At 40.5% G+C, this 14,618-nt stretch overlaps 2 protein-coding genes across 4 annotated transcripts in view; one reads left to right on the top strand and one right to left on the bottom strand.

The window, feature by feature from the left end:
* ppp1r14c (protein phosphatase 1, regulatory (inhibitor) subunit 14C) overlaps positions 1–8,986 on the bottom strand; it is a 29,421-nt gene extending 20,435 nt beyond the window's left edge. The window contains exon 1 of the mRNA XM_042503502.2: positions 8,635–8,986. Coding sequence (XP_042359436.1) covers positions 8,635–8,871 — 237 coding nt within the window. The 5' untranslated portion in view covers positions 8,872–8,986. The remainder of the gene's footprint in view (positions 1–8,634) is intronic.
* iyd (iodotyrosine deiodinase) overlaps positions 1–14,413 on the top strand; it is a 48,021-nt gene extending 33,608 nt beyond the window's left edge. The window contains exons 5-10 of one of the 3 annotated variants that reach the window (XM_088089773.1): positions 11,299–11,361; positions 11,468–11,671; positions 12,977–13,174; positions 13,279–13,438; positions 13,698–13,854; positions 14,069–14,413. In XM_088089773.1, the coding sequence (XP_087945899.1) occupies positions 11,470–11,671; positions 12,977–13,174; positions 13,279–13,438; positions 13,698–13,854; positions 14,069–14,251 (900 nt within the window). In that variant the 5' untranslated portion in view covers positions 11,299–11,361; positions 11,468–11,469 and the 3' untranslated portion in view covers positions 14,252–14,413. Of the gene's footprint in view, positions 1–11,208; positions 11,362–11,392; positions 11,672–12,976; positions 13,175–13,278; positions 13,439–13,697; positions 13,855–14,068 lie in introns of those variants that run through there. The other 2 variants (XM_042503998.2, XM_042503997.2) reach the window with 2 other exon arrangements.
* Positions 14,414–14,618: the final 205 nt, after the last annotated feature.

Here is a 14,618-nt window from a genome sequence, read left to right as displayed (position 1 = left end):
TTTTTTCTTGCATGCCTCTACTGAAGAACGAATAATAGAGCCGAGACTGCTCTTAATAAATTGAAGTCACAGCGGTTTAACAACGGTAAAACTATATGAAATCATCTATTTACAAACCCTCACATACATTTTGCAGTATAATCCAAGTCTCGTTTATCCAGTCATATGCTCAATGCTTCCCAATTATTGAAAATTATTCATGCTTACTTCAAGGCCAGACCACAGTGTTAGTTTGGATTCACCAAAGTCAAGCACCAACACAAACAACCACCCAACTGAGGCAGTTGTAGACCAGCAGCTCCCCTACTGATAGGTGCTAATTTATGTTCAGTTCCCCATCAGAAAGGTCTGTCTGTTTGTGAAGTACTGAGCATACGACCGGATGAATGACACATGGATTATAATGCACAAGATGTTTTTGCAAAGAGACTTTTTTTTTTAAATATAATTTTGCTGTTGCAAACCCTCTTTACAATAATTCATCAAGAATTTACTCCATTTTTGGATTCTACGTTCATCTGAGGTATGTGAGAAAAACATTTCCTCAACAAATTCACTGCAAATAATATGCAGTGACTAATTGAAATTCCACTGATCATTTGGGGGTAAAGTATTACTTTAATGGTAACACAATGCCTTTGTGTGTCAATATGTGTGTGTTATCCCTAGTATGCTTTTCCTAAATCTATTGAACGTTGCTAATAACTTGGCTTAAATTGCACTGTTTACTCGTCTGCTGCCCAGTGAGGTTCACATGATACCCGGCCAGCCTCCCTCCAGCAAGAAAAGCATGAAAGGCGAGAAAAGGGGGATGTTATTGACAAGGTCACAGGGAAAGTGGGGGGGTAATGATATGGACAGAAAGAGATGAAGATGTTCTTTTTGTACCTAGAAGTCAGTGTTTATGTCAGCAACAAAACCCACATTTCTTTGTCCACGGCACACAGCGCCTTGAGACAGCCCTTTTATGCATTAGCATTAACCAACCCCCTATATCCTGGTGATTATCAAGAAAGAAAGAGAGCAGCAGACATAGCAGTTATCCACGAGAAGATGCTCTGTTTCCTTTTGCTCCATTTGGTCCAAACATGTACACTGACCTACAGTATGTGTGTGTGTTGCAATTGGGCTCATGCTCATTCATTCATGGAAAAATACCCTTGACCCCTCGCCATCCCATATCTGTCAAAGAACAGCGGAATATCATCAACCCAAAAGAGCATGTAGGGCCTCTATCACACACATCTATACAAACCCATAGACACAAACCCACACACAAGGCCGGAGGGGCAGAGCGCTGTATGTCGGCAGTGTCTGTGCTCGTACACATGAATGAGCTTCATTGAGTGGGGTTCTGTTGACGCAGAGCCATGAAAAAAGTAGGGCATCACCGAGTTTCTCTCCCCTCATTCTGCACCATGCACCCCAACAACACACACGTGAAACTGCAGAGTCAGATTTACCGCTCTATCAGTTTTCGTTATTCTCTCTCTCTCACACACACACAGAGTGAAGTGCCTTTCTCAACAGTTTTCATTGATTGTGTTGAGGCGCTCTCAGACGGACATCACCGCTCTGACACATTCTGCCTTTTTATCACCCAGACTTGACCTCAGCATTAGCCCTTTGAAACCTGAGCAAACTGGTTTGATGTCTTTCAACAACATGGAGAGAAGGCAATTAGCAACTTAACAAGAAATGGCCAAAAAAATAGCAAAACATTTGAAAGGAAATATTTAAATATTATCTGAAAATAAGCAAAGACAAAAAGGTTAAAAAACAAACAAACAGGAAAATGAACTAAAAAAAAGCTGCAAAATATATATCTATTTGTTTTATATTTCTGTATGTAACATAATTTTAAACATAAAATTCTTATAATTCTTATAATAGTTTTTTTGACATTTTTCCCCTTTTGGGATTTTTTTTTCAATAATCCTCACCTCTTTTTTTAAAAAAACTTGTTTTTTAGGTACTTGTCTTGTCACCTTTAACTTATTTCTTACAGTTTGTTGGATTTTTTTTGATAAGTTGGCCATTGCCTTTTGCCCCTCATGTTTTACAAAGAAATCAAACCAATTTGGTTTCAAAGGGTCACTGCTATGTTACATCAGTTATGGATAGTGTCAAAGCTGTTATTTGTGCAAAAATGTTGATTATCACTCTAAATTATGATTTGATGGGCCCTATCTCTTTAAAATTATGTTTGTATATTACGAGATTGCATTCAAAATTATGTTGTGGTGTGACAACATAATTGCTGTGTTGATGATGTTCAGACACAATACTTTATTGGAGTTACTGAAACGCGACCTTTATATACCCCGCTGGATTTACAGGGAGGTGGTTGACTAGATAAATTGGGACACACCAAGCACAGATCTATGACACCGGAATCCTGTGTTAGCATCCAGACTCCAGTCTTAGGTTTATGCAAATAAAAGGAAAAAACTTTGGTTAAGGTTAGGGTAAGATGTAATATAATGTAATTTTAAACAGGGCTAACCAAAACACAACCAGTCAGAAGTACTGGGTGTAAAGTGGTTGGAAAGAGAAAACACTACAGCAGCTTATTATAGTGTAATGCAATTGTGAGCAATAGCTTTGTCAGACAACAACAAAGCAAAAAATGAAAAGGAGACAATAAGCTGCTCTGGTCCAGGCATCCACTGTATTAATAGCTGTACTGGGAGCACTCGGGTCCTTGGCTTTTCTCTCCTCTCTCTTTTTTCTTTTTCTCTCTGCACCCCTTCTCTCTGTTCTCTCCTCTTTCTCGTCTCTCCTCTCTGTCCTTTGAACAGTAGAATGAACAGAGGCAACAAATCCCAGGAGAGCAGAGGGGAATCCATCTCTGACAGAACTCACCTTCTGTTATCCTTTCACCCAGAAAAGGAGAGAGAGAGGAAGATAGATGCAGATGCTCGGAGCAAATTAAAACCAAAGTTGGACAAAAATATTTACATTGAAAGACAATAAGACAAAGAAAGAGGGAAAAAAGGGAGGCTGAAGTGGAAGTCAGCATCGCCCAGGTTCCCTCTTCTAAAAGCCTATGGGATTTTTCCATTGGATTTTGGATTAGTGTAGAAAATAAGCTTTGTGGTGAACAAATGTTACTTACACATTTTGTTCAGCAAGATAATCTTCACAAATGAGCACCCAAGTGTAGGATTTTTTAAGCCTAGATGCAATCTCCAGAGGTAAAAAGCTAACATTAGGCTATAAACTACACAATAATTACATGACTTCAGCGTCGCCAACACAACTAAACTGTAAAGCCACATTTGACACAGCTTTGCAGCTTTTCATTTTATAAGATACATAAAAGTTTCAAAATCCACCAGTGGGGTGTTTATTGACATAGTTCATATCAATAAACAAAACATGAAAGTTTCATAAGCTAGTGTTAATCACCAACCTTATTTCAGGCATTTAACCAAAATCCCACTTAAAAACAGACAAGGGAACTAGAGATGCTAAAATGCTAATTCATTTCCAGGTTTTAGGACTTAATACTGGGGTTCTCTAAAGTGCCAATGGATAGAGCCAGGCTAGGGGGTTCCCTGTTTGTCTTTATGCTAAGCTAAGCTAACTAGCTGCTATCTGTAGCTTCATATCTAGCACAGACATGACAGTGGTACAAGTCTTCTCATCTAGGGGCAAGAATTGCAGGTGACTGAATATTGTCTGCTGATGTGATATTCATGCTAATTGTTGACATTGCCTGATGCAACAGACACAGAAGGCAAGCTTGCTAATAAACAGATGCAATTTAATGTTATTGGCACCTAAACCATTTTCTTTTGTTTCTGCCTCTCGACTCAGTGCCAGCTAGTCGGCATCTCTCATGTTGAAGCAGTTTACATTTTTCATGGCTAATATCGTACAATACTGGCTGGTTAAACAACAATTAATGTCTCATCCACACATACTTCTTCACCAAATTTGAACTTGTGTTAATATGCTTTGCCACTGGAAGTAAATGTTTTATTTGCCCAACTGCTCGCAATAAATGGAAGTGACAGGGAGAGGGGAATATTTGTTAATTGTTGATTTCATGCATGTGTGACAGTGCCCCAACTCTTAGCAACCGATAAGCATATCTGACTTATTGTGAAAGAATACTTTGGGTCTTTGCTTGTCCTGTTTTTTCAGCCTACGACCTGAGATATATTTTTGGTAACAGATATTGTTATCTGCCTGGTATTGAAAACAAAATCCAATTTAATTTGAGTTAACTCTCTGCACACCATTATCTTCAGCATCAGCACACAGCCACCACCCCCACACAAACACACTCTGTGATGCTCTCTAGTATCAGGTTTTCTTATGAAACTGATACAGAAGCTGACCTTTAAGCCAGACCAGCGCCGCCAAATCAGCAGTCTCTCCCTCCCTCTATCACTCAACACAAATAAACTGCACACCTGTGTCCATCTTAGGTCTGAACATGGAGGTTTTAACAGGCATTAAGGGAGTGTGACTTCCTGTTTACAGTCATGTGACCAAACATCATCATTAAAGCAGTAAAAGTACACCTGCTCAAACACTGTCATCATGCATCTATTCATGGATGAACAGACAGATGAAAGTGAGCCTTAACAATGCACCAACGTGTCAAAATAATGATGTAGTGGATTCATTACCTCCTGTCCTCTGAAATGCTGCCAGCTTCCATGTCTTTCTACCACCAGTCCACATTGCACTTACTGCTGCAGCCGGCATGATATCACACTGAGCCAGGGGATTATCATGTGATATTATCCCATTTGCTGTGTGAAAGACATATTATGAAGAGGTGTCATGCTGCTGGGAATATCTACACTGAAATCTGGATTGAAGTCGGGTAAAAGAGATGCCTGTAGACAAGAGAGTGGGGTCTTTATCAACAGCAATTTTGCAAAAATGAAATAAAAGACAGCAGCAAAAACAACCCCATTTTGAGGAAAAAATGCAATTGCACTGCAAACTGTGGATATGTACAAATTATTTATTTGTTATTATGTAGTGGTTACGTTGAAAGGTAATGTTTCCACAATGCTGTGGTTGGCCTGTGGCTAGGTTAAGATACGAAAAACACGCGTAGTTAGGAATAGATCATGTTTGGGACTAGAGAAAACGGTGTTGGTGGCATTATCTGATGTGAAAAGCCATCAGTGTATTGGTAAAAAACCTCCGCTTTTTTATAGCACAATCCTTGCAGAAAATGCAGCAATGTCTCAAAAAAAATCCCTAAAAAAATGCATTTTCTGTGGCACTATCCCTGAAGGAAAAGCAGCGATAGCATCAGAAAAAACAACCACTTTTCATGGCACTATTGCTGCAGAAAAAACAGCGACATGTTAAACAATTGCTTTTTGTGACACTATGCTGTCAGAAACCACAGCAATGTCTCAGTTTAAAAGAATGCTCTTTGTGGAAATGCAGGGATGTCAAAACAACCGCTTTTCTTGGTACTATCACAACAGAAAACATAATCATGTCTCAGTAAAAAAACAGACATTTTTCATGGCACTATCCCGACAGAAAAAGCAGTGTTATCACCAGAAGAAACAACTCATTTTTGCAGCACTATCACTGCAGGAAAAGCAGCGTCTCAGTAAAAACAGCCCCTTTTTGTGGCAATATCATGGCAGGAAACAGAGATGTCGCGTTAAAAACATTTTCTTTACTTGTGCAGTTCTCAGTGTAAAAACAACGATGGGTCATTGAAAAACATCCACTTTTGGTTGTTAACAAGCAGCTGGAAATACAGCAATGACTGCCTAAAAAAACAACTAGTTTTGTTATTTGTTGGTCTTGAACAATGGTCTACAGCTTGGCAGGCGTCTTGCTGAGGTGACATGCCATCCACTGTCACTCCACCTCCTAATGAGAAAGTCAACTCATATACATCACTTTAGAAACGCTGATATGATACATATTAACATACAAATGTAATGCATTCAAGGAAACGTGCATTGCAAACATCTTCTTCTGAAAACTGAGAGAGACTGAAAGTAAACCACTGCAATCTACGAGAGTGTCTTGAGCCTGATATACATTTGCATTAAACAAATCACAGGCAAACATCCATTGGAAGAGAAAGGCAAATGTTGCATGACCAAGATGTGACTCTCTGAGGTGTACGCTGGGTCGATGCACTCCAGCCCTCATCGAAACATCAAATAGATCAGTGGATGCGCGGAGGGGGGAGGGGGGGCATCATACGACTTGTAGATCAAGCACACCTGCTGACGGCAGACTGACACGCAGCCTAGGGCTCATCCGGCTTTGAAATGTAAACCACTCCACACTCAGACAGGGCTATGCAGCTCTTTTCAACTTAAGTGAGAACCACAGCAGGACCATAAAGAGACGAGGAAGCTTGCAAACAAGATGACAGCCGTAAAAACAAATTTTAAAAAAACAGCAGCTTAGGGAGATGGCTCTGAAAAGATTCACTCTTGGTGATGTTTCAGTAGATGGTTTTGCACACATGCAGACAGTCTGTTTGCCTTCAGTATGGGGAGGAAAAATTTGCATTGCAATCCTCTGTCAGCAGACAGAGTACTGGCACAGACCACAATGCTTTGATGTTGACATTCAGTGTCCTGCTGTGATTTGTGCAGGTGTTTCCCTCTTGCACATGCGCTCACACTGCAGTCACTCTCAGTAATAGTCAAAGATGCAGCATAACGTTCATAGCCATGGTGGTAAACTATCTGAGCGCCGTGACAGACCAGAAACTGAGACAGACACTATGCAAAGGCTCAGTGATCACAGCCTGGCCAGAGACTGGTCAACATAGGCAGACCTTGCTGTCTGTAGAGAAGACAGGTTGTATCAGCTCTGTCCACAGAGACAGGTGGAGACAGCAACATTTCCTGCTACAATGTAGCACACATGACGATATTAGAACAAAATTTAAAATGCATATATTTGGAGAAAATAATGTCTGTGCTATAGAAACGGCAAGATACTGTAGTGTATGTCACAGCCAAAGAGACACAGTCACAACACATAACAACTGGAGTTCATCTCCTCACAATTCACACACAGCATTTTATTAGTCTTACTTTACTTTTACTTTACCTAATTGTTGATTTTGAAGTAATACATTTTTGTTAATTGTTTTTGTTTATATGTATGTATGTATGTATATGTGTATGTATGTATATGTGTATATATATATATATATATATATATATATATATATATATATATATATATATATATATATATATAGTTTATGCTAATAAAGCTATTTGAATAGAACTCAAAATGTGAATTAAATTAAATGCATCCCCACACTGTTGTCTGTGTGCAGCAGGCACGTGTGGATGCATGCTCACACCGCCTGTTTCATCTCTGATTGGCTGACTCCGAGGTGACAGACTTAATTGTATGCCTGCAGTGTGTGTGTGTGTGTGTGTGTGTGTGTGTGTGTGTGTGTGTTTGCGTGCGTGTGTGGGGGCGCGCGCGCGTGTGGGTGCATATGTGCGCGCTTGTGCAAGACCCTCTGTTGCGAGGAAGGGGGTCAGAGCCAGAGGAGGCGATTGGCTGGTGAAGAGAGTCACAGCATCAGCACATCCTTAACCCACTGCCCTTCTTTTTCTCTCCTCCAGTCCAATCCCCCCTCCCCCTCCTCAACTTGGCTCTGGCAGCATACTGTTGGGCACTTACAAATCACCTATAGCATCTCTCTCTTTCTGCACCCCCATCTCTCTATCTCTCTCTATCCACACACACAGAGCTGCACGCACACAAACCCCCACGGCGCTCATCCCCCTTTAAATGTTAAAGAATGCGACTTGTGGACGTGAGAGCGCAGCATAATGGGGCTGTCAATATCGTCTGGCGACAGATCATCCCACTCGAAAGGTGAAGAGGGTTTAAAAGGTCAGAAATGTGGCTCGGAAACGACGGAGGAATTAATTCCAACACGTAGAGCGTCGATCCACACAAACAGAAATGCCCTCTTAAAATGGCTTTTGCTCTCGAGGACGACCAAATTTAGAAATTAACACCAGCTGCAGTCAATAACACGATCGCAAAATGCAGTTCTAAATCGGAGAATGCACACAATCCATAAAGACCAAGGTGCGTAAAACGCGCAACCGTGCGGTTTCTCACTCACTCCCCTCCTCATTCTCCACTTAATTCCCCCTCAGAGACAGTGAGGAGACAATACATTGTGTCAAAGTCAGAGTGTGAAGAGACACATTATGAAACCAGACAGCTTTTGTGTCGCCTGCTGTTCTCGCCTCAGCAGGTATCAGTGCTGCAAAGGACAAAGAGCCACCAATAAACCCAAAGACACTGGATGTTTAATGGAGAGTGTTAGGGGTGGCTGTAAATGTGGGTGCATTATTCAGACGCCTTTGCAAAGACACATCAGAGCATCGACACATGAGATGCAGCTCTGGCTGATGCAGATCATCCGATTCAAGGCAGACAGCAAGTCGGTCAAACAGAGCATGCATTGAACAAAAATGTGTCTACTGATATCAGGTTTTATTTAAGCCTTAAATACATCAAATTGGTAGAGCAGGCGCGTCTCTCTGTCCACCTGTCTCCAAAAAAAGCGCATATGGTTTTGTAGATGTCGGTTCCAAGTGCGCGCACTAACCGCCTGTGATTTAATGCCCCACTCACCTCACAGTCATACAACTCGCTGAGCTGCTCGATGATCCACTCCTCCAGCACGAGTCTTTTCCGCAGCTCTTTCCTGTCATACTTGACCGTCACTTTGCCCTGTTTCTTCTGGACCGGGTCGTCCGAGCCGGTGATGGGGCCGGAGCCCACGCAGCCAACTCCGGGCGCACCTTGGAAGAAGACACGGCTGCCGGCGGTGGGCAGCGGGGCGCTCGTCTCGGTGCTGGCGGCCGACATTGGAAAGCAGCAAGCGAAGGCTAAATTATCTCAGAAAATGTGTGAATGGGGGCTGCTGTGCTGAAGGGAGACTGCGAGCTGCACAGCAGACAGGAGAGTGGTGAGGAGCTTTTAAACAGCTGCTATTTAAAGCGCAGCGCCGGAGACAGCCGAAGAGGCGGAGCGTACACTGCAAGAAGTGAGCATCTGAGGCGCGTGTCTGGTATTAAAATTAAAATATGTGCTTCCATTGTAAAGAAAACCTTCCTCTAAGGAGTGGCGCGAGATTCTGGTTTTCAAGCACTATCTTTCATACTGGGACTTTCAAGTAATATTTTTAAAACACGAGAGGACACGACCACTATTGTTGGCATCTTTTGTCAAAATGTGCAGGTTATTGAGAGTTGAAATTACTCCAAAAGACGCTATTAGCAGGTTCTCAAGTTTGCTTTAGAAGGTAAAAACACCTTTAAAGAGTGAAATGAGATCAAATTATTTCTTAATGTGGATATTTTTTGCAGCCAAATTCCCTCAATGGTGCCCGTCTGTGCACCAGCGCGCGCGCTGGAGAGCAAGCAAATGCTGGGAAGCTTCAGCTGAGGGTTTCCCCCATTTCTAGCCAAGCTCTTCTGCCACCTTGTGTTAGTATTCACTCACTAAACTACATCTATGGAGTATGTTTCTGTGATTCACATATGTGTAAAAAAAAAAAAAAAAAAAAAAAAGCTGACATGCACCTGGACTGGATCACTTGTATGATTTCACATGAGACTATTTTGAGGCCAAAAATTTGAGCCTGGCACATGGGGAGAGGTCTTTGCGCCACCTGTTGTCATATGGAGAACATGTTTTTTATTTCATAAATCCTAAATGAAAAATCAACATGAGCTTGATCATATGAATACAGTATTTATTTACTGTACATACTATAAAACATGCTGGTACAATTTTAATCACGTTACAGTTTTCTGTTTATATAATGTATGCTAATCCAGGTTTAAAGTCCATGCACACCTGCTTCTATGTGTATGCAGTGCATCCAGAAAGTTTTCAGAACCCTTCACTTTTTTTCTCATTTTAAATTGCAGCCTTATACTGAATTAATTTAATTTATTCCCCTTTTTAATTTGCGCTCAATATCCCAAAATGACAAAGCAAAACAAAATATAAGGATTTTTGCAATTTTCAGCATGTCATCAGTATTGGCTTCAAAATGAAAATGGGTATCGGCCAACATGCTGATTTCTGTAGATGTGACAAACCAATATTAGTTGGTTTTTTTTTTTTAATAAAGTGAACATGTAAAAAACAACAATATTGTTCTTATTTTGCACAATGAATGAATGTTACATACATTGAAAAACATTGTATTTTATGTCTCCATCTGCTGGTGGACCATCACAATAAGAGTATTCATAGTATAATGTTAATTCCACTACAGAAGAAACTTGATGATCACTGAAATTATGTGGGGAACTGAAGAGTAAATATTGGCAAATGTCAATATCGGCATCAGTTACTGGCCAAATGAGTTGTTATATATGGGCATATTAGATATCAGCTAAAAATCCAATATTATGCATTTCTAAAATTTATAAAAACAAAATATCTCATTGACACAGGTGTTCAGACAGTTTGCTATGACATGGAAACTCACACACTTGTCTATATGAGTCTGGCAATACATTTCAGAGTGAAAATCAAGCCATGAGGCCAGAGGAGATTGTGTCACAAATTTGGGGAAGGCTATCCAAAAAAAATGCTGCATTGAAGGTTCCCCAGAGCAGGGTTGCCTCTATGGTTCTTGAATGGAAGGAGTTAGGAAGCACCCAGAGCTGGATTCAACACATTCAGGGCCCTAGGCAAGCTAGGTGCCCCCCAATTATTATTATTATTATTATTAGTAGTAGTAGTAGTAGTATTGTTGTTATTATAATTCTTAAAAAACAGGAACAAATGAGAAAACAAAATGTGATATTTCATTTATTCATTATTAATAAAAAATTCTAAAATTATGTGTTCACTTTGTCATTACATGGTATTGACTGTCGTTGATGAGGGAAAAAAATATTCTGACAGTTTTAGAATAAGGCTGCAAAATAGCAACATCTGAAAAAAAAAAAGTAAAGTGGTTTGAATATTTCTGAATGGACTGTACAACACACCTGCCAGAAGCAGAGTTTCTTTCTCTTTGTGAGAAAGTAATATTTGCTTAAATAACATAAAATATCAATAACAAACATATACACACATATTTCCACTCTGCCAGTTAGAGCTCTATTTGCATGATGTAGTCTTTCTAGAAAGTTACAAATGAAACATAGAAGTAAGTACAGCTAAACTTTGAACTTTGAACATTAGACAATATATACTAACCCACTGAAGGCTTGACACAGGAAAAGGTGGAACACTAAGTAATGCTGATCATGCTCTGATTTCTCCACACAGAAGACCAGCAGCCCGTCACAGTGGGCAGCAGAACTTCAAACTGAGAGCACATTTCTCACAAAGGTAACTCTGACTCAGCACATCGGCTTCAGATAACAGTAGAAGTGTTTCATAACCTCCAGTCTGCACTCAGCTCAGGGGCTGTATCCTCTTCTCTCCCCTCTGGCAGTCATGGCTCTCCTGTCCGTCCTCACGCCTGTCCTGGCGGTGGTCCTGTGTCTGGTGATAGGCTTCATGCTGCTGGTGAGGTCACGGGAAATGGAGACCACCTTGACCCCCCCGGGAAAAACTGCAGGGGCATCAAAAACTGACTTTAGACCATGGGTGGACCAGGACTTACAGGACGATACAGAAAACACAGCAAAAGAGGACGGTAAGAGCTGAACATTATGTCTCCAACCTCTGTTGTTGGTATTGTTTGTCTTTCTGGTATTTTTTTCTGGGATTCCCCATGTCATATGTGTCTTCTTGTTGATCGCTTGTATTGCACAATAAAATTATTATTTTTTTTAAATGAAAAATGATATAACCAGTGGTGAACTGTAACTAATTGCAATTTTGGAGCTACTTGAGTTTTTTCTAGGGGAGACCAGGGTTGGCTGGCACACAGCTGTTTTCTGGTCTTTTGAAAGTCACAGAAACAAAAACGTGAGATCAGAAAGCTCTCTTGACGGCAGCAAGTGATAGTTTTGTGGATCAGTTGTTGTCCTGTACAGTTAACAGTGCCGCAGAACTTAAGTGCTGGAGACAGTCAGGTGTGTGTGTGTGTGTGTGTGAGACTGGCAGCTTAAGAGCAGCAGAGCAAAACGCCCCAAATGACACTAGTTTGGTCTCTTAATACATGACTATTTTGGCACAAACATCTACCCGTCAGAGTAATGGATAGCCCCCTGAGAATTACTTGTCAAACCTTTATGGTCAAACAGCGAGTCCCAGCCTCCTTGATTTCAGCGTAAACTGTCCCTTCAAGAAACAACCTGGATTACCCACAGGGCAACATGGGTAAAAGAAAAAAAGCCTTGTAGAGAAGCCCTATAGCAAAACCTGTAATTTTACTGAACATGATGCATATTTTTGTTGTGTTTGTGATTAACCCTTTTAGACCTGGATCGACATCAGTTTTGTGGGCACCTTTCACAAATGTTTACATTTCTAGGACCTGAGACAACTGGTTTAATTTCTTCAGAAACATCAGAAAAGGGCAATGAGCAACTTGGCAAAAAAATTAGTAAAAGGTTACAAGAAACTGACTTAAAATGAGCTGCGAGAAGGTTTTAATTTTTAATTAAAAAAATAGAGAAAAATGTCCAGAAAGCTATATTCATAGTTCTGATAATTAGATATTTAAAATTATGCTAAAAAGTATATTCCATTTTATTTTTAGCACTTTCTTTTTTTTTTTTTTAATTATTATTATTTTTTATTATTTTTATTTATTATTTTATTTTCTAGTAAAGTTTTATTCATCTCTTGCAAATTTTGGGACCATTTCTTGTGGCTCATTAGTCATTGCCTCCTTTGGTATTTTTTGGAAGAGATCTAGCCAATTTACTCAGGCCTCATGAATCCAAAAATAGTAGTACTAATTTTGCCAATGCCCTTATTTACATCTTACAGTTTTAAATGTTCATATTCGAAGCTGCTGACTTGTCTCGCTTTTTGTGTGTCGTCCTTTTAGAGGATGGTGATTGGGTGGACAGCAATGAAGAAGAAGACCTTCTACATGTGCCCTACTCACCACCACGTTACTCTGAGGAGACGATGCTGCAGAGATCCAAGGATTTGTACACCCTGATGAACCGGCGGAGGACTGTCCGATTCATCAGCCCAGAGCCGGTCCCACGAGAAGTCATCGATAATGTAATTCGCACAGCAGGCACGTGCACATTTAAAGAGCAAGAACAGACCAAAATTGAAAAAAGGGTCTTGATGCCACATAAAATGTTTTGGTATTTCTAATTCTCTTCTTGCTCTGGACAGGTACGGCCCCAAGTGGAGCGCACACCGAGCCCTGGACGTTTGTCGTGGTTTCAGACGCAGAGACGAAGCACAAGATCAGACTGATAGTGGAAGAAGAGGAAGAGGTCAACTACCGTCAGAGGATGGGGGACAAGTGGGTCCATGATTTGGCCAAATTAAAGTGAGCACCCATACATTTAAGCCTAATACACAATGGGCCTCATAATAGCAGATTTGGATGGTTAAGAATGTTTGGTGCATCTGGAGTTGACTAATTTTATATTTTCTCTTACCATAAATTTAAGAGAAAATATAAGAGAAATTTAGGAGAATGTTGCTGCGTGAGGCCAAATGATTGTAAGTCCTTTTACATCAAATGTGAAATCTAAATGTCTAGTTTCATGCATGTCCCATTTCTCACAACTTCCTTCCCCTTGCAGGACAAACTGGATCAAGGAGTACCTGGATGTTGCTCCATACCTGGTCCTCATCTTCAAACAAACTTATGGGATTCTCCCAAATGGCAAGAAAAGGACACATTACTATAATGAAATAAGTGTCTCCATATCATCTGGAATCCTGCTGGCTGCATTACAGGTAAAGATAACATCACATTTGGAAATTAAGAAGCGTCAATCCTTATTTTCTTTGTCTTAAATGCCATTTAAACAAGTATGTAAGATGGAGTTAAGCGTGTATATAGAGCTTTATGGATCCTCATTGAGATGCGTGTACATTTAAGGATAAACTACTACTTTCCATGTCTGTTAATGAGCTGAAGGTCTGTTCTTTCTGTCTGTTTGCTAATCAGAACGTGGGTCTCGTCACGGTCACATCAACACCCCTAAACTGCGGCCCCCAGCTCAGGCTCCTCCTCAAACGACCAGCCAATGAGAAGCTGTTGATGTTACTTCCTGTAGGTTATCCTGCCTCTGATGCCACAGTGCCTGACCTGAAACGCAAACGTCTGGATGACATTATGGTGCACATCTGATGGTATCAATCTTAAGAGGAAATATGACATATGAAGCATGAGGTTTGGAGGTCATCTGCCATAACATTTGGAGCAGCAGTTGCATTTTGGGGAATTTTCTGAAACAATTTATTGTATGATTGTCTTTAATTTTATCAAAATAAAAGTCCTCTTTCACTTTCATGTTTTTATGGATAAAGTCTGTTTTTTGGTGGGGAGGTGACCATACACTGAGATGGAGGTGTCCTCTGTGAAACACCCTCTAAACCCTCAATCCTACAGGTTTCTTTCAAATTCGCCAGAATAACACCATTTATCCTAGCCAGAAATTGAAAAAAATCAAATTATCACATTTGCAGCCTTTTTGCAGCCACACTTGCAGCCTTTA

This window comes from Plectropomus leopardus, chromosome 16, assembly GCF_026936395.1.
Source record: "Plectropomus leopardus strain MGB_pleo_1.0 chromosome 16, ASM2693639v1, whole genome shotgun sequence".
Taxonomy (NCBI): Eukaryota; Metazoa; Chordata; class Actinopteri; order Perciformes; family Serranidae; genus Plectropomus; species Plectropomus leopardus.
Note: the sequence above shows the minus strand (reverse complement) of the source record. Positions and strands in the feature narration are given on the sequence as shown.